The 20617-nt window shown below is 34.6% G+C and overlaps 1 protein-coding gene across 2 annotated transcripts in view; it reads left to right on the top strand.

Moving 5' to 3' along the window:
- Positions 1 to 20617, top strand: part of VPS50 (VPS50 subunit of EARP/GARPII complex) — a 133179-nt gene that overhangs the window by 2888 nt on the left and 109674 nt on the right. The window contains exons 2-7 of one of the 2 annotated variants that reach the window (XM_032875050.1): positions 3515 to 3583; positions 15607 to 15729; positions 16777 to 16848; positions 18849 to 18902; positions 19740 to 19810; positions 20478 to 20595. In XM_032875050.1, the coding sequence (XP_032730941.1) occupies positions 3515 to 3583; positions 15607 to 15729; positions 16777 to 16848; positions 18849 to 18902; positions 19740 to 19810; positions 20478 to 20595 (507 nt within the window). The remainder of the gene's footprint in view (positions 1 to 3514; positions 3584 to 15606; positions 15730 to 16776; positions 16849 to 18848; positions 18903 to 19739; positions 19811 to 20477; positions 20596 to 20617) is intronic. The other variant, XM_032875058.1, reaches the window with a different exon arrangement.

The raw sequence follows: 20617 nt of genomic DNA, 5'->3' as shown, positions 1-20617 counted from the left end.
AGAAGCATGGCTGAGGAACAGCCTGATGCCAGTGTAGGGGGAGTAAAGTAAGTGAAGAGAAAACAGTAGGAGATGAGGTCTGGATGAGGTCAGAGGGCTGAGAGCAGGAAGCCAGATCACACAGGACTTCATTTTTACCTCATCTCCTACTACTTTTCTTCTCACTAATAGCAAAGCCAGGCTTCTATTTTTATTGAAATAGCAAGCAGGGGATTGATCTCATTTTACATATATGGACTTCAGAAAGATCTTTCTGTCCTCTTTTAAAAGGACAATTTGAAGAGGGAAAAAGAGCAAAACCAGGTAGAACAATAAGGATACTGTTGCCATAATCTGAATGAGAGAATGTGTGGGCCTTATCCAGAGTGTTAGTTGTGGAAGGGTTGACAAGAGGTTGGATCATGGGTATACTGTAGGTACAGAGTCGACAGTTTTTCTTGACGAATCGGATTTGGGCTATGAGAGAAGGAGAAGCATCAGGGTTGATTCCAGATTGGCCTCAACAATTGGAATTGCCATTTAACGAAGTGGGTAAGGCTGAGGAAGGAACAGAGGAAGGCAGAAAGTTTTAAGACTTGCTCATATGAAGGCCTCTTTTAGACATTTAAGTGGCTAGATAAAATAAGCAGTTGGCTAAGAGTCTCAATTTCTGAGGAGAAACACAGGATATAGATACAAATTTGGGACTTACAAACATATTGAACTGGCTAAGATCACCAATGGAATGAGTGTGGATATAAAAAGGAGTTCACACTTGCAACTCTTGAGATACCGATGTTAAAAGGTTAAGGAGAGGCAGATCTAGTGAGGCTGATTGAGAAGGAGAAGCCAGTAAGGGAGGACTGCAGCATCTCAGAGATCACCTGTCCCATATCAGTTGCTCAGTAAATATTTGTTGGATACATAGTGGATAAAGAGAACTACCAAGTAGACTGGGTCCCGGAAACCAAGTAAAGAATTTAAAAGAGAAGGGAGTGATCGGCTGTGTTAGGTGCTGCAGACAGGTGGCAGAAGGTGAGAATGAGCCTTTGGACTGAGCAGCATGGAGGTCATCTGGTACCTGACAGCGACACTTTTCATGAAGTAGTGGGGGAGGAAAGCCTGATTAGGGTTCAAGAGAAGTTGAGGACTGAGAATAACCACTATGTTGAATTTTGCTGAAAAAGAGAAGGAGTCAGAAACCACCTCACATGCTCCTTTTGATCTTTGGGACATAAGTTGCTGGTCTCCTAAATGGACATAGAAGATTCATGTAGACATAACAGAAGTAGTCTGAAGTGTTACTCTGCTTCAAGCAAAGAAATAAAGTGCTGAGGCAGGTATTATGTGTGCTGGATTTTGTATAAATTTAAACTGGAGAAATTTATTAAAACAGATACCAAATACCAGAGAACATCAATTCTGTTTAAGGATTACAGCGAAAGTTTCAGTTCCGTAAAAGCAGAGTACCACAGTTTTAACCATGACTTAACTGCTTTAGGGAAGCGAGGATAAAAATCGTGACTTCATTTTTGTCAGTAGAAATTTATAGAATTGCTAATCAAAGGGTTCAAGATCTATAATCCTAAAATACACATGTCAGATATGCTCTGAACATTTATGTAATTCTTTATTTCTGTTTTGACAAAAGAGAAAAATGTCTCTGTGATCACAGTAATAATATTCAGAATAATGGCTAGCCCTTAAAGAAAGCTTGCCATATCCTAGACACTGATTTTGGCCTCTCACATACATTATCTCAGTTATTACTTATTATTGGCCTCAGCATTATTGTCATATTCATTAGAACATAAAGATAGGCAGGTTAGACAAGTGGTTCAAGACCACAGAGCCCATTCCCTGCGTCACTGAGCTCCCCTACTTCCTAACATGTAATACGATTTCCAGTTTTTACTACTTCTATTTTGTACATTTGGTGGAAAATTGCCATATACTAGTAGCAAGTTATTATTGTATGGGGTGACTCATTTGGAGTAAAGCATTTTCCTATGTATTGGTATACATTACTTCTTTACATTTCAGGCATTGGTTTCTTTATCGAGTAGCTCTGGGGAGAAAGAAAATTACCTGTGGTATAATCCTCCAAGAATTTCTGTTAGATTGGTTAAACACATCTATAGTTTTAAAAATGTTTGTTCAAAAGGCATGGCAGGGGCACCTGGGTGGCGCAGTAGGTTAAGCATCCTTGGTTTTGGCTCAGGTCATGATCTCAGGGTCGTGAGTTTGAGCCTTGTGTTGGGGTCTGCACTCTGTGGAATCTGCTTGGGACTTGTTTTCTCTCTCTCTCTCTCTCCTTGCTCCTCCCCCTGTGCAGGCTCCCTCTCTCTCAAGCCTTTTTTAAAAGAAGGCATGGCAGTTATATTTTAAAAAATATATTTTGGGGTGGTCATGATTTTGAATCAAATTATGAAGTTTTGCACTCGCGTGTGTACGTATTTATGTGTGTTTGTGTGAGAGGGAGAGGAAGAGGGATAGAGAGAGAGAATATGAGAGAGAATGAAAGTGAGAGAAACCTGGGTGGAGTGTCCTGGGAGTAATGGAATACTTGGGGGTGAGGCAAAGCACCTTGTCTTAAATAATTGTAATGACAGGTCATATCTTGTAATAGGAAAGATAAAATACATAGCTCTATAATTTAAAAATAAGCAAGTTCTGCTATATGTCTCAAATAGGTAACCTAAGTATGCCCTATGTTTTGGTTACTGAGGACATCAAAGGGCCAATATAGGGCATCTAAAGGACAAAAAGGCTCTTCAAATTTATGTACCAGCTAATTTTGTTTACAGACTAATATTACAGGGACTTTAGGTATCTGCTTTGAATAGCCCATATTTAAAAAGAGGCTTTCAAAGAAAATGAGATTGCTAACTTCTTTCTGTCTTGATAACTTTCCTTGGTTCAAATGAGAGTTTCAGAATTCCTCAGTTGATTTGAATGTAGAAATTATTGGGTACCAGGAGCTAAAGAACAGTAGAAAGCAGTAAGACGTGAGATTTAAGTTCCAGTTATGCAGTTATATTGGGTATATTGGTGAGAAATTATCTGGTAGAATCAAGGGTATTTGTGTATTAATTAAGCAATTAGCATTATTTAAAAGTCTTTGATTAGCTCAGCTGGTTGGTGTATTATATTAGAGAATCATCTTACTTGGTCCTTGTTATCAGGTTAATTTGATAATGATTAAGATATAAGTGCTTCCATAATGCTTTCTGTCACCCAGTATTCTTTTCTTTTGGTTGTTTTTAAACCATGGTTAAGTTAGACTTCAATCATTAGTTGTGAAGCTGCCATCTAATACTTCTGAACTTCCAAAAGTACATATTTACTTGATTTAATAGTAGTACTATATGTATTAAGTGACAGTTGTTTTTAGAATATATGTTCTGTATATTTTAAAGCTGGAAATGTTCTATTTTTAAAATGGTGACTTCTATTTTAAATAAGTATGTTCTGTCATTTTACAGTTCTGTGGCATAATTAAAATTCTTTTTATTTTATTATTACTTTTTTTAAGGGTCTGAAAAGCCCTCCAGAAAGCCTTAGTGATCTTGGTGCCATTGAGAGTCTCCGGGTCCCTGGAAAGGTATTGATCTGCATGTGTGAACGTGACTTTTCACTTCCTTAAGAAATAATATTGCCTTTGGATAATGATTCACAGAAGCTTTTCCTTCCCACTGGCAGATGGTAGTTATGATTAAGCTAAGTAAATTTTTATAGTATAGTAGGCTTGGGGCTTGTTTTTGCTTTCATTACTCATTGGGATGCAGTATGATTCTTTATAGTGAAGCAGAAAATGCAAAATTGATAAATTTAGAGTTTATTATGGTATCAGCTTCTTAGCCTGAAAGCAGTTTTTTACACACACATATCTATGTATGTATGTGAAACTTAATTGATTTTTCTGCTGTGATTTGGAGAAATAAAATGAAATAATATACTCTTTATGCTGTAATACCATGAGTCAAAAATCATCGTTAATCATGTTTTTTATGGAGCAGATTTTTAAGTAGCTAAAGCATAATTTATACTAAGTTGTAGATATCTTAGATTTTAATCCCCTGATTTATGTTAATTTCTCAGTTTACAAATTTAATAGATTTATTTGAAAGCTAGCTGCCTTTCCCTCAGGAGAATTATTAACCATTGTTAAAAAAAAAAAAAATCCCTGCTGTTTCTCACTCTGGGGTGTTGCTACTTGGAGCTACCTCCGCGAATAGCAGCTCCATCACAGATCACAGTATCTTCCTCTGAATGTCTGCTCTTGTGATTTTCAATTTGAGGATCATATTTGGAAGTACTGTTTGTTTCCTGCATCTGGCATCTTAATACATAGGGCTTGTTTCTCTTAGTCAGAATTATAAGTCCTAAAATGATGTCTTAGTTTCTGCTGCTCAGGAGAGTGATCTCCCACCCCTATGAGGAGCCTTACCCCCTAATGCGAATTTTGTATTTATAGCTTAGCTTTAATTTTGGGCCAGACCCAAACATATTCTCCAAATGTGGTAAAACTCTAACCAGCCCATTTGCATGAAATGACTCAGAGAAAAAGCTTAAAGAGGCATTTTGAACAGTTTTGCGTGATGTTATAAAAGATTGTTGCATCTGATGAAATTGGGAACTAAGTAATAACCATAAATCCTAATTGACAAATAATTCTTTTTATTTCTTTGACTCAAGAAAACAGATCATGCGTTATGAACATGCCTTGAATTAAATTGCATTTGATGTTTCAAAACCAGTGTAAAATTGATGAGTGAGGCTCTTTAAAAAATACATGAACGTATTGCGTAAGAACTTACTGTTGTTTTTAAACCTTGGCGAACTTTTGTTGCCTTTAAACCAGGCACCTTGATGTTTTCCAGTAGGGGTAAGTGGTGAATTTATAATGATCTCATTACCCAATCTTCTCGCTGTGCCCCCCCACTAGAGCCCCATCTGTGGCCTGTAGTGTGTGATTGGAGATGACTGGCTCTTGGTAGAGGCCAGTTTGGGATTACAAGGTCAGCAAATGCAAATGCTTCAGGTGATGATTAAGCTCGGGGCATTGGATGGGTTAGCCTGGTGGTGGCTAAGTGGAGGGAAGATAGGCAGTAAACAAGGTGATTGCAAAGTATGACAGATACTATAAAGGAAATAAGGTGATGAGTTGAACTCTGAGGCCAGAGGCTCTTTCATATGGAGTAGTCAGTGTAGGTTCCTCTCTTCTCCATTTTTCCTTTTTCAAAAATGGTATTAAATTCTATAAATTATTCTGAAGTTTGGGATTTAAACTTAGTAAAGTATATTGCAGAGAATATGCTTACAGTAAAATACTAGGTTTGAAAAGCAAGCTACCTAATATCTTCGCTTGGGTAGATATTTTTTTAACTTAATGTATACTTGTTATATTGTCCGTTATCTAAAAGACAAAAAAGTAGCAAGTTGCTGAGGATATGGAGAAAAAGTATGTTGTATGCTGTATGCTGTTAATGGGAATATAAATTGGTACAGCCACTGTGGAAAACAGTATAGAGGTGCCTCAAAAAATTAAAAATAGATAATATAGAGAATTTAACAGAAAAAATTATAAATATAATTACCATATTACCCAGCAATTCCACTTACAAAGAAAATGAAAACGGTAAGTTGAAAAGATATATTCATCCCCATGTTCATTGCAGCATTATTTACAACAGCCAAGACGTGGAAATAACCTAAAGTATTCATAGATGGATGAATGGATAAAGAAAGTGTGTGTGTGTGTGTGCGCGCGTGTGCATGCTCGCATGCATGCACACGTAGGATAGACCTTGAAGGCATTTTGCTGAGTGAAATAAGTCAAACACCGTATGATCAAATACTATATGATCTCACTTATATGTGGAATCTAAAAACAAAACAAAACAGAAACCATCTCATAGATACAGAGAACGAATTGGTGGCTACTGGAGGCAGTGGGGAGGGGGCAAAATGGGTGAAGGGGTCAAAAGATATAAATTGCCAGTTACAGAATAAATAAGTCATTGGGATGTAATATACAGCATGGTGACCATAGGTAATAATACTGTATTGCGTATTTTATTTATTTAAAAGATTTTATTTATTTATTTGACAGAGCACAAGCAGGCAGAGAGGCAGGCACAGGGAGAGGGGGAAGCAGGCTCCCCACTGAGCAGGGAGCCGATTCAGGGCTTGATCCCAGGACCCTGGGATCATGACCTGAGCTGAAGGCAGCTGCTTAACCAACTGAGCCACTCAGTTGCCCCTCTATTGCATATTTTAAAGTTGCTAAGAGAATAGATCTTAAAGTTCTCATCTAAGAAAAAAAATTCTGTATGTGGTGGATGTTAACTAACTTATTGTGAGGATCATGTATACAAATATTGAATCATTATGAAACTAATATAATGTTGCATGTCAGTTGTACCTCTCAATAGTAATAATAATAATAATAATAATAATAATAATAAAAGCCTCACTGTGTTAGTTTGGGTTCCCCTGATATTCTAATGCAGGAAGTAAAAAATAAACCCAACTTATGCTATTTAAGTAGTCAGTGTAAATACTTGTATAGCAAAACTTTTAAACATTAACTTCATCTAATAGCTCTAACTCACTCAAGTATATGTATATAGAACATTTTTTTTTTAAAAAGCCATCCTTGGTCTTTAGGTATGGACCCATTTCTTCCCTTTCTTGTTATAATGTCTAAGTTGTAATAAGGAATTGAGATTTCAGTGGGATTATCAAGAAAGAAATAGTTTAGCTTGGATTGTGTTATGTTAAAAGTTCTGGTTTGGGACACCTGGGTGGTTCAGTTAGTTAAGCGTCTGACTCTAGATTTCAGCTCAGGTCATGATCTCAGGGTTATGGGATCAAGTCCCAAGTCTGGCTTACACTCAGTGGAAAGTTGGCCGGAGGTATTCTCTCTCTCTCTCTCCCACTCTCCCCCGCTATCTCCCCCTCTGCTCCTACCCCTGCTTGTGTGCTCTCTCTCTCTTAAATCTCTTTCACTCTCAAATAAATGAATCTTTTTTTTTTTTTTAAGATTTTATTTATTTTATTTATTTGACACAGAGAGATCACAAGTAGACAGAGAGGCAGGCAGAGAGGTGAGGGGGGAAGCGGGCTCCCTGCCCAGCAGAGAGCCCGATGTGGGGCTGGATCCCAGGACCCTGAGATCACCACCTGAGCGGAAGGCAGAGGCCCTAACCCACTGAGCCACCCAGGCGCCCCAAATAAATGAATCTTTTTTAAAAGTTCTGTTAGAAAGAGTAAATAGAAGGGAAATATTAGGATGAATCATGGGAAATGGCTGTTTCTTTAGGTTAAAAATAATCTAATATTGGCAAATTTCATATGGGTGCAACTCACTAGAAAGAGGAGGATGGTGAAGGAAAACTGAAGGGCATTAGGTGTGATTGAGAATCCAGAAAGGACTGTTGATTTTTTTGTTTGTTTGTTTGTTTGTTTCTTTGAGAACTATATAAATTCTGAGTGGGAAGAAACCTTAGAAATCATCTGTTACAATTTCTGCATTTTATGGACTTGATGACGCTCTGTCCTATTTTAAGACGTGAGTCAAATAATGATCCATATACTGGAAATTTGGAATTTTGGCGGAGAAAATAGAAAAAAAATCAGGAGTCTTTTCAGAACTTTCTGTAGAAAAGGAAACTTTGAGAGAGAGTTCCAAAATCTAAGCTTAAATTGTTCAGAGCCAATGTCAGTGGTGTACAAGCTTTGCTGCATATTAGAATCACTATTAACCAGGCCCTATCCAATTCTAATTAAGTCAGGTGGAGCCAGGTGTCAGCAGTGAAGTTTAGTGATCCCCAGGTGACCCCAGTGTGAGCAGTGTTTGGGAACCTTTTGCCAAGTGGAGGACATGATGACAAGAACAGAGAAAGGGGAACCACAGGAACTGTTGTAGACAAAAATTTTTGAAGTTTTTTGGACAGGTTTTGTGGGAAATAGTAAAGAGTGATGACCTAAAATTTCATTCCTGGGAAATGGATTATTTTGTATTTTGGATTAATGGGATTTCCATGCTGAGGTAAGGATATAAGAAATTAATCTATATAGTATTTACTGACCAAATATGTTACCCATTTAAAGAGATTTGTACTTTTTGAATGATGTGAAAGGTTTTTACTTAATTGGTTATAAGACTTAAGACTTGAGACCAAAATTTATTATTATTATATATAATAATCACAATAGCCACAGGGTTTAAGTTACAGAACTTATTAGGATTGTATTTGAGAGTGTATGTTGAATCCTGATTAAAAATATCAGTATTCATGGGCACCTTGGTGGCTCAATGGGTTAAGCCTCTGCCTTCGGCTCGGGTCATGATCTCGGGGTCCTGGGATCGAGCCCCACATTGGGCTCTCTGCTCAGTGGGGAGCCTGCTGCCCACCCCCCACCCCTGCCTGCCTGTCTGCCTAGTTGTCATCTCTGTCTCTGTGTCAAATAAATAAATAAATAAAATCTTTAAAAAAAAATTAGTATTCAGAACCTTATGTTTGTATCTTGACTTTAAGTAAACACTTTCCATAGTTCTCTCATAATGGTTATATATCATAAAAAGAGTACTGATAAAAAGAATACTAATAATATTTTATTTTTTCTGAGCCCCTGCCTTCTCATATTATTCTTTAAAGATAAAGTTTTTTTGTTTGTTTCTTTTTAAGACCCTAATTTTACTAACTCATAAATACAAATAGGATTCAGCTAGGTTTGGTATTACGTGATTGGTTTAGCTAATGCCTTTGATTTTTTTTCATTAAAGAAAAATATAGGCCAAGGGAACAAAAGGAATGTCTGTTGCAGTCATATTTGTCTAAATATAAGGAAGTATTTTTGTTTGCATACTTAATGCATTCCGCAAATATTATCAAGTACCTTCTCTTATATAGCATTCTGTGAGTTTGTGCAGAATGTTTTCTTGCTTATAAAATGCTTCTGTGAAGTAAGATAAATGGATTTGACTTGACGTCTTAGCATCCATGGAAAGAATCCTAAAACCACACACTAGCTACAGAGCTTGGTTTTCAGAACTTTACCAAGATATGAGGAAAGTGTGTTGGAGTCAGAGTCTGGAGAGCTAGGTTCAGGTGTTGAGGTAAACATTGAGCTTATGAAAGGGAAATTGTCTTAACTAGGTGATTGAAAAGAAGATGGGAACACGAAGTTTAGGAAATGAAGAAGGGTTAAATTTGAGAGAGGATTTAAAAGCAGAATTTAGGACTGAGGATTTTATTGGATGTGGAAGGTAAAGGTATTGGAAAGACTGTGGTTTCTAGACTCTGAGTTGAAGGTGTTGTGATATCTTTTCTCAAAATAGATAATATTTCTTCTTTTGGAGAGTGGGTCTGATGAGGTATTTTTAAAACTGAAATAAAAACAGAAAAACAGAATCTAGACTATTCACTGGACTTCTCCCTCTTTACTTCAGTTTGTGACGTGCCTTTCTTTAGTATTAACGTCCAAATGGACAGGCATGTGGCAGACAGCTTAATGTTTCTCACTGAGGTTAAGAAATCTTTTAAAGACAGATTTAGAAAAAAAAATTTTTTTGATGTCTCTTAAGCTATTATTTTTAATGTTTTCCTTTTCATAGAAATAAATTTAGAAAAATACCTGTTAAAAATATAACTGTTGAGTAAGAGAAGTAAATAAAAATATTTGGCAGAGTATCACATATGAAAGATTTGCTTTCTAATTTTGTGTTTTTAGTATCTGTTAATAGGTATATTTCTATTTATAAAATCAGTTCTTATTCATGATCTTCTTCTTTAAAAACAAATGTGTTTATTTAGATGATTTTTTGCATAAAAAGTGATTAAAGTACATTATTTCAATCACTTAAATATGCTATAAAGCTTGATTAAGAGAATTCCACTTTAATAACCTTCTAGAAAAATCTGTAAATCTTTTTATGGAAACCTCAAATTGTAACCTCGCCAATATTCCACTAGGTGGCACTGAAAGCCTAAAAAAAAAAAAACAACTGGTTGGCTTTAAAAACTGTTTTATTTAAAACACACAAACAAATGGATGATGAGCCGGGTGCTTTGATGGATCACTATTGTTGTTCTAGTGGAATTTTAAGAAAATGTACCATTTCCCCACGTAATCTGACATCTGGCAATTCATTACAAATTTATATGTCGTATGTATGGTTTTAGGGTATCTGATCTTGAATCCTGTTTCATTTGGAAACAAAACCTATTTTTGTGCAGTGATTTATGATTTTTATAATACTGATTGAATTTTGAAAACTTCATGTTTTTGTTCTAACTCTATAGATTTTGGTAGTTAAACATTTTTTGCTCTCATTTAAATCTCTAATGTGATAGTAACTTTGATAAAACTGTAATTATTTTTTGCATTTATTATAGCAGAATAGCTTTTTTATGTTGATTGACAAAGAAATGCAAACAGTAAGAAAAAAACCTTTGATAAGATTTGTCTTGGCAAACCCCAATTCATGCTTTATAAGAATAAAATTGCTTTTTTTTCCTTCCTCACTCCCTCTCAACACAATGCGTTCTGCCATTCAGGACTGTAATGTGAATTGTAGTCTGATAAACTACGTACAGAAATGGAAATTGTTTTGCATTTCTTTTTAATTCTATACATTTTCGGGGGTTTTAAAACTGGACCTATGAAATGAAGATTTTTGCATTTATCTTTTTTGTTTGAATAAAAAACCTACTATTGTAAATAAGTTTCCAAGCCATTCTGTGATTTTAAAAATTCGGTTAAATTGCTTTTGAAAATTAAAGAGAAAATCGAGTTTAGAAATGGTAAGAACTGTGACGTTGTCATAACTCACTTTTTAAATTTAAAGATTTGAACTTGAATTAAAATGCCATTTTAAATTTGTGTGGTATTTTGTATAATTTAAAAGTAGTGGTTAAGTGCAAAATTTATACTTTTTTTTTCTTTTTTTTTGTCCTGAATTTGAATACATTCCCTTAAGAGCTGAACTCTTAAGTGGGAAGTTGCTTTGCAAAGTTATAGCCTAGTTCCTTAGAAACCATAAATACACTGGAAATGTTTTATAACAGCTTACAGTTGAGGGCTCCAATTGTTTTATAGACTTGAATCCCCAGTTCTCATAAAACCTTTTGTTGTTATGTTGAGAGGAAAAATGACTTGGCTAAAACAAAGATGTTCACTTAAATTTCTGTTATGATTGTTTTTCTTCATTTTTCATAAAGTTATCTTGATGATGTGCATTTAGTATGTATGTTCATACAGCTTTATCTGAGAGCTGATCAGAGTGGAAAAAAATAGGATAGGTAGAATTAGATGCAATCCTACAGTGTATTGTGACTGCTGAAAAGACAGCCTCTAAAATATTGACTAATTTCTTTGTTTTCTACCATTTGCCTAAAGTAATCCTGCTTGGTTTATTACATTAAGAAAATATTGCATATTTATGCTTACTTTTTTCATATAGCATCTGGCACGGTGATATGTGTTAAGATATTTCATTTTTAGTAAAGGAAAAAGATGGTTTAGGATATATAAAAATATATTGGATTAAAAAAAATATCTCTTTTGTTGCATTTTATTGTCTCGTGGTATACATGTAGATGTTCCTCCTGACATTTTGCTACCCTGTGAAGCCACCTTCTGTCATTTAACCTGTTGTATGCTTTCCCTCTACAGTTTTTACTTGCGCTTTGCTTCGTATTTGTTACCTTATTTCCCCAAATTTCTCAAATTTGAAATTTCACCTGTTCTCTAAATGGCACCTCTTCCATCTAATGTGAACTCACTGCCCTTTGATGCTGTGGGTTTTGTTTGTTCTCCCTTGTGTTCTGCCTTGCAGGGGCATTGCTTATTCATTTGAACTCTCTTATTACTTCAGCTATTTTTTTTACTCAACTTTGTTTCTGTATGAACTAGTATAGGGAATTCTTACATAGTGGGAATTTTTAAAAAATGTTAAATCTAAATATGTGATTCATTTGAGAAAGGTAGGATAAGAGAGCTTTGAAAGTAGCAAGTTATTTCCTAATGATAGTATGGAAGAGAGACTTGATTCGTTCTTTTTTGCCATTGTATTTTTATTTTTATCCCCTTTACATTTAAATTCATTACCTTAATTGTGGTTTTTCTTCAGTTTTAATTTTGGAATAAGCAATGTACTTTTTATTTTAAGTATAGTTGATTACCACTAATGAGAAAGTTGTGGCAAATTTTGATGATCTATAGTTGATATATTATTTTTGGATTTTCAAGTTTTATAAAGCATTAATACCACATTAATGATAACATATTTATTAGTTACTATGTGACTTAGAATTTATTATAAAATTCTTTAAAGGCTTTTTATAATAGCAGTATGTAAGACTGAAATATTTGATTCTCTAACTTGGCTTATTGAATATTTTGTAACTTTAAAAGAAATCACATATTTTAATATAGTATAAGTAATTTCATTTGTTATCCTGGTCCCCTGATTTTGCCTTTTAAAGTTTTTTATAGGAAATCTTTTGTTCATTTTATGTAGAATTTTGCCTCATACATATATATTGGCTTGCAGAATTGGTTTTAGGTGAAGAATTATGTATTTTTATGCATCTCCAATTCGAGGAAACCAGTTTGTTAATGCCAAAATTATGGGGTAATTGTGGTAAGAATATACGATCTTGCTGTTTCTGTTTATTTTTCTAATTTACATGCTTTAAGTATCCCTAAAACCACTTAACATTTTTTGTTATTTCTAGTTAGAAGAATGAGATCTTTTATTAGGGGTTTGTGGAAAGTTTTGACTATCAAAACAACATAATGTCTTTTCTTTTTGTTCTTTTCTTTTTGTGTAAATTAATTTTTTTTTAGTTAGATCAGTGATTGTTACCTACAGTGTGCCTTGGTAGTAGAGAGCATAATGATGGAGAGTAAGGAGAAATCTCAGCTCTCAAAAGGTGTTATTGGATTGAGCAGGGAGCACTAAAAGTGAAACATGTGGAGAATGATCAGGTAGAGAGTCTTGCAGCCTTCAGGTGCCGTGGGATTAAAAGGAATAAAGTGATCAGCATCTAGTTAGAATGGAGTTTGTCTAAATGAGTTCAGGTATATATTTTCACATAGGAGCCACTAAGTTGTCCGAAAGGAGAGGATATTTTATGGGGATATAGTTTGGTCATTTGTTTTGGATTGAATTCTACTTTGGGTGCTATGTTTCTTTCTCTGCTTGTGTTGGTGTTATCGCTCTCTTTAGTCTAGGTTACTTAGAGTGTCAAGTGTTATGTGTCTGTTCTTTGAAATTATACGGGTTTGTCTGCTCACTGTGATATAATTGCTTAGTTCTCCAAGAAGGAATGGCACTTGACCTTTTCTGTACATATACAGATTGTACTCTTTTTACAGATTCATTACATTTGTGAAATGTACACTTGTGAGATATTTATAAATGCAATCATGTTTTCCCTTTGACATTCTTAATAACTTTGGATATTTGTTTCACTGTCACTGTGTGTGTGTGTGTATATGTCCTTTACAGGTGAAAAAAATGAGGTGCAGAGAGACTAAGTTGTCCAAGTTAATACCAGAGTCACAACTAAAACCTAAGGGTCTTTATCTTTAGATCAGTTAATTAGGTAGTATATGGAGAACCTCAGCATGGAGTTAAATGTCATTGGCATTTCTATATTTAAGATGAAAGGGTTCATTCATTGCAGTCTATTTGAATTTTTTGCTTGACTTTGTACTTGATATTTTCAATCTTAGCAATTTTTATAATCTTTTTTTTTTTTCCTTTTTTTGGAATGGTACCAACTACATTTGTTTGTTAGTTGTGCTGTGAAATTCCTAAGAAGGCAGCATTGCTATATCCTCACCTGGGTCTTTTCCCCTGCCTCAGCTTGCAGCATCTGAAGCAAGTATTCTAAATGCCTGTGGACTCTTAGGGAGGGAGATTGCCAGGAATTTCTGATCTCATTTTCCATTTCATGTCTCACTCATTTCAAACTTTTATTAAATGCTTGGAGGTTGCCCATGAGTAGCCTACTCAGAAACCTTTCTGTAAGTGGTGTGGTTTTAACCCAAGTCTGTTCCTCAGTGTCATTGTCCAGGGTGCAATGCAGATTAGTGTGTTGTCAAGATAACCCCCTTCTCCCTGAAGTCCCTGACACACACACACACACACGCGCACACACACGCGCGCACGCGCACACACACATACACACAGAAATGCAGCTCCCACTGTTAGGATGCTGTATTTCCTACTTCACTCATAGTGTTTGGTTGCATGCTAAATCACCGATGACTGTGTGTTTGACCTTTTAATTTTATAAGTGAGTTCTGATATAGAAGAGGCATTTTCTTTCCCATGCACTTTTAATATGTAGATTTGATTTTTGTATGACTTTGCCTTCTCTTAAATTTATTGGCATTTTAAATATAAATAGTTAACTATTCTCTTGAATTTCAGATTTTTTTGCTCTCGTATTTTCTTTTAGCTTGAATCTAAGAGGAGATATTTTATAATTAATAATTTTCCATATTTAAATTATAAATTAAAGTCTAAAACATATATAATCTGGGTTTTTTTTTAATAAATGAAAACTATGCCCTGCAATAAAATAATCTAGAATATTTCCGTTTGGAAAACAATGTTCTCTAATTGACACGATAACTTCTGTGTATTTAATTAATGATTTTATTAAGGATTTTTGTTAAATATTTTAATGACTATTAAATTATTTTAAATATGAGTTTCTTTTGTGTTCTTAAATGTATTTAAGATTAATATGAATACAGAAATCAAAGGACTAAATTGTTACATGTCTATAATAATGTGTTGATTAATTAGTATGGCAGAGAGTGAATGTCTGAATTAATGAAATTTCTCAGTTAACTGAAGGTTTATTCAATTATGCAGTGAAATTGCGTAGTATGAGGATGCAGACATTAGGGGTAGGGATTTGTCTGTCAAGCTCTTTTTAGTTGTGTAAATCCATAGACGCTCCATTCTGTATCATTACAAAGAAAGCATTTTATCAAATACAAAGCTTTAGTTCATAATCAGATCATTATTTGCATTATCAGCACACTTTGAAGGAAGCCTCATAGGATTACAGAGCTAAACTTGGGAATCTTTTCTGGAGCTGGTGTTTCTTAGCCAAGCAGTGAGATTTCTAGCACGGATGTCTGCTCTGCTCAGGGTTTTAATGCTGACTGTGACCTGCAAGTCATTGAGATAGTCCCTGGTTATCTGTGCCAGGACAGACTTTAGAATGTCAAATGATGAAAATATATATATGTGGTATGTATGTATGATGATACTACATAGTCACTTTGGTTTTTCCTTTTGTTAAACTTCTTTCACCTACCAGTTGGCACACACAGAATTGATAATAAAATCTGACTCTTCAGACTGGCTAGTTTTCTTTTTTTCTCCAGTAGATGAGTAGTTTTTAGTATTTTAGTGTTTTAGAAGTCCTAATTTTCCATGAACTTTCCTATTTTCTGTCCATTTATCTCCTTGCTTGGAATGGTTCCCAGGAGATTTGTGACTGTTAAGAAAAATGATTATTTATTTCCATGCAGGTAGAATTATAACAGGTACAAGTACTCTAATTGTGATTTTTTTTTTTCTTAAAGGAGGAATTTCGAGAACTTCGAGAACAGCCTAGTGACCCTCAAGCTGAACAAGAATTAATTAATAGTATTGAACAAGTATATTTTTCTACAGACTCATTTGATATTGTTAAATATGAGCTGGAGGTAAAACAAAATTCATTAAAACTTATTTAAACCCGATCTTGTTCAGTGACTGAATTTGTGGATGAGATTTGAATGCTTTTTAGGGGTGTTGGTCCCTCCTTTCTTCCTTCCTTTCCTTGCTTAATACCAGGACTGGTTTATGATGACCATATAGTGATTTATTGAACTGTCCACATTGTTTAATGATGAAATTTTAGAAAGTGTAAAATTAAGTGCAGCTCTAGAATATTGGTCTAGGAAACATTTCTGTATTTTTGGTTTTTAACTGTTAGCATACAGTATGTTGGTATGCTGCCTCTATCTTATTTTATATCATCAAAATATGTTTAGAGAAACTTTGAGACTTTTAACCATGAATGCATCTTTATATATAGCCATGATGCCATGATAAAGACCCCTATGCCATGATGTTTATAATACTGGCATTTTAAATTTATAGGAAATTCAAAAAAGAACAGTAAAATCTTGTTTTAGATGCAACCAAATGCAGTATGCATACATGCTTTATATGCACTGTGTACATAGTCAGCCTGCTCTCATTCTGAAGTTTCATCAATCCATTGACTGATACTTGGAGTTTCTCATATACAGATCGGTATGCACTTTTGTTAGTTTCCCATCCTGTCTTCTGAAAGCTGATGTGGAATCTAGAATGTACTCCTGCAACTGTCACTGTCACACTGTAGTGCTTAGTTCCTAGTACTTCAGAGGGGAAGTATATTTTGAATTCTGTCATAGACAAGTAGGGATATACCTGTGGTTGGTAGAGGGGGGGGGTTAGGATGTGGGACTTTCTTCTCCCATTCTCCTGTCCTATAGGGCTGAGTGAAGGATGGAACTTGAGCCGCAGAGGGTTGGGCAACAAACATATGGCAGCTTTTGTGTCTGAAATCTAGAGGGGAAAGTGGGGAGGCCAAAAAGAGTGTATGGGAGTGGGATGAGACATTGTTTTACATGCACAGATTATAGTTTGTAAGTCAGAGATATGCAGGTAAATGAAACCAAGTTAAACTATTTTTTACTCTTCATTTATGGGTATTTTTTTAGAAACTCCCTCCTGTTCTCAATTTGCAAGAATTAGAGGAATACAGAGACAAATTGAAACAACAGCAAGCTGCAGTAAGTAAAATCACCTTTCTTTCTGACATAACCAAATGGAACCTCAGGGAGGTGTAATATCAGCAGATTTTAGGTTTAACTTAACATGTTAAACAAATATTATTGAATATGACTCAGACTCAGTGATACATTTATTTAAAAGTATAATGCCTATTCAGTTTCCCTCACATTACCTTGATATAGATTTGCTTTTAGAGCTGAGGGTTTTTTCCTCCAGAATCCCAAATGTGATAAAAGATTTTTGAACTTTTTTTAGATTGTTAAGTACCTTTAGGCTCCTTGTCACGCATGCATGACTTCCCTACTACAGTTTCTTATCTCAGAATAAAGGTCCCCACTTCTAGTTGAAATAGGCCCAAAGACAAGAGACTTAAGATTCAGAAATGTTATAGTTGTAGTCACTGATTAATTGTCTGGCATTGGGCAAGTCACTTAGCCTTGCTAAATCTGTGAAGTGATGGGTTAGCCTGCATTTTCTCGGGTGCTGTACAATTCTGTGATTCTGTGATTTTCCTAGCAGTAGGCTGATCTCCTTTAATAAAACTCAGACTATGCTGTAGAATATTAAATCATGTTAGTGTGGAATCTTGTTAATTTTTTAATACTAAAGGAGCAGTAGTTATTTATCTGTTTGAATTTAAGATGTGATTTTTAATAATACATCTGACAAATAAAGGAAGATCTACTTCTTTTGTACTACACTCAAAGGTCTCACTGGGTACTGGGATCTCTTTGGGGGTAGCAGCAGTGGTGTGGGGAAGGGACTTGACCTGTGGAGGGTTGTGTGGTAAAAGCATATTGTGCTTTTGGAGAACTAGATTCCAGTGGATGGTGGCATTTTTTGCCTTCTGTTGATTTCAGCAGGTTTATATATGCATCTGTCTCTATACTTGATGTCATAGTATTCTTTAGGGAATGAGCCTCATTACAGGGGCCAGATAGCACAGTACCTTTGGGATTTGGTACACCTGGGCTTGAATCCCAATCTTACTGTGGGGGATGTGGGTCCATTACCACTATATTTAAGATCGTTCCTCTGGAAAATGAGAACCAATTTTAATCGATTGTTATGAGTACTAACTGAGATAATACAGGGAAAGCACTTAGTACACTGCCTGATACAGTGCAGACTAAAAACTATATTATCTGTTTTAAACTGTTTAAAAAAAAAAACCAGTTTGATAAAAATTAGGTCAATTTCTGTCTAAACATCTATACAAACTCATATCTATAGAAATTCAGAGCAGCTGAGAAAATATAGAAGGATTAATGCAATCGTTGAATGTGTGTGTAATGCTTTGTTCTCAGTTGCTTGGGGAAGAGGAAGGGAATCTCAACTAGTTGAGTTTTTTGAGCAAAAAATTCACTAAATGCTATGGCTGTGCCATGCTCTGGGGTATCTGTAGTGCAGTCTAGCAGACGCCCCTGAAACTGAAATAAGAGCCTCATAGTCAAAATCATTGTAATTCTTACTTATATACACTAACGTTTGTCATGGAATTGACCAAGGAAACCTTAAGTATGTTCGTAGCATTCCCAAAAAAGCCACCCCAAAAAACACGTTTTCAAGTTTTCAGAAGTAGAGGACCAAATTACTGTTTGTCTTTTTATGTGTTACAAAGAATCTACAGGATGTTCCCTGTTTCCCACACACTGTGTCCATAAAATCAACTAATTATTTATCCTGCGAATTCATCTTTTAAAAAGCAAATCTTATGCCCTTGAGGATCTTACACCCTTGTGCATGTTAGTAAATTAGATGATTCTCATATTATTAACAGTCATAATGGCCATTTATTGAGTTTTTATTAAGGACCAAGTATTATGTTCTCTTTTATATCTTTTTTACTAATTTCATAGCCCAGAGCATGCCAATACCTGCTGTAGAAGTTATTGGGAAGACCAGTGGAATATTCTTACAAAAATTTAAAATGTAAAATGAAACAGGAAGTATGTGGCTTTTTCTTTCACTTGTTTTATTTGATTGCATGTTTTTATAGGTCTCTAAAAAAGTAGCTGATTTAATTCTTGAAAAACAGCCTGCTTATGTAAAGGTAGGGTGATATTTGTTATTTTTAATAGTAAAATTTTAAAAATGCCTAAGTGATTTATACTTGAAACTGTTGAAGTAATTTATCCTCTTGTCTGTAGTTCTCTAGCAACATATTGACTCTATTTGGAGTGTGTGTTTGTGGGGGGAGGGGTTATATATGTATTTTTTTTTTTCTCTCATTTGAGAGAGTTTACCAAACTGAAGAAGTGAGTTTTTATAACTGATTTTAAAGTAATCTCGTTGGATTTTCCAAACTTTTGAAGGCCCAGTGAAAATTCCTTCTGTTTACTTTGTAACATGTAGATCGTTAATAATGACTGCTCAAAAGCAGTGTAACAATCTGTCTTTAAAATATAATAAAATTGGAATCTTATAACTGAATCTGTCTTTGAATCAGAAAATCAGAGACTCCAAGATCCATTAAAATACCTACCAGTGTTCAAATGAAGACATTTGTTGTCAAAGCATCTTAGCAAACAGAAATCATACTTGTCATATCCTTATCTTCTGAAGTTCTGTTGAGTAGAAACATTTCAATGGATGTATTATTAGTATTTGTTTTTGTCTGTATAAAGCAGGTTGGATCTAGATTTCCTTATAAGCAATACTGACTAAATATTTTATCATATGTCATTGTGAAAATCATTTGAAAATAGTCCTTTTAAATTATTTTATGAAGGATATACCAACAGTTTTCAATTTTAGCTATCTTTGTTGCTACTTTGTTTTCCAAGCAAGCTTTCCTTTGAAACCCACTAACGTTTTTGTTAGAGTATCATACAAATAAAATAGAATAATAAAATGCCTCCACAATAACCTATATCTAATTTTTCCATAGGAACTTGAAAGAGTTACCTCATTACAGACGGGTCTTCAGTTAGCTGCTGTTATCTGCACAAATGGGAGGAGGTATTGCATTTGATGAATATTTTGTTTTTTAAGCCAGAAAACATTTCAAGAAAAATTGTGAAACTGTCATTGATAATTGATTTTTTTATTATGACTATGGTTTCTAGAATACTGTTCATTAACTGAATATATATTATGATCTAAAAACTGCACTAAGAAAGTATATGTGAAATGAAATATCTGTAAATCTGATTATGACTTTAACATATTACTGTTTTTATATTGTTTTGAATAGTGCCTCTCAAACTATAAGGATATGATTTTTTTCCTTAATTTCCAACTTACTACAGACTATTTTTGTAAAATGCAATAAAAACAAAATACTAAGAAAATACTATAGAGAATATAGTCTCAGTTTTATTATTAATTCATCAAACTTAAAATTATTATGTCAATTTTTCTCTAAGTGGTTTTTTAGTATTTATTCTCCATTTCTGTACTTTTCTTGTGATGGATCAGTAACAGTTTGAGGATTGGCACCAGTCCATCCACCATGCTCTGAGTAATGCTGATTGAGATTGAGCCGTTGAATAAATTTGTCAAATAGCAGTCACAATCCCTGATTTCAGGAGTAATTGAGGATACCACCTTGTCTGTTGCCTAATTGATCTGTGTGAACAGTGTTCTTAATATAACAGAAAAATTTAACTATTCTTCTTTTTTGCAGACACTTGAATATTGCCAAGGAAGGTTTTACTCAAGCTAGTTTAGGACTTCTTGCAAATCAAAGGAAACGTCAGTTACTGATTGGACTTCTGAAATCTCTCAGAACTATAAAAACATTGGTATATACTGGTTAATATTTAA

Source organism: Lontra canadensis, unplaced genomic scaffold (genome assembly GCF_010015895.1).
Source record: "Lontra canadensis isolate GAN:19392208 unplaced genomic scaffold, GSC_riverotter_1.0 scaffold2, whole genome shotgun sequence".
Taxonomy (NCBI): Eukaryota; Metazoa; Chordata; class Mammalia; order Carnivora; family Mustelidae; genus Lontra; species Lontra canadensis.
The sequence above is the reverse complement of the archived record's forward strand: the minus strand, read 5'-3'. Positions and strand labels throughout refer to the sequence as shown.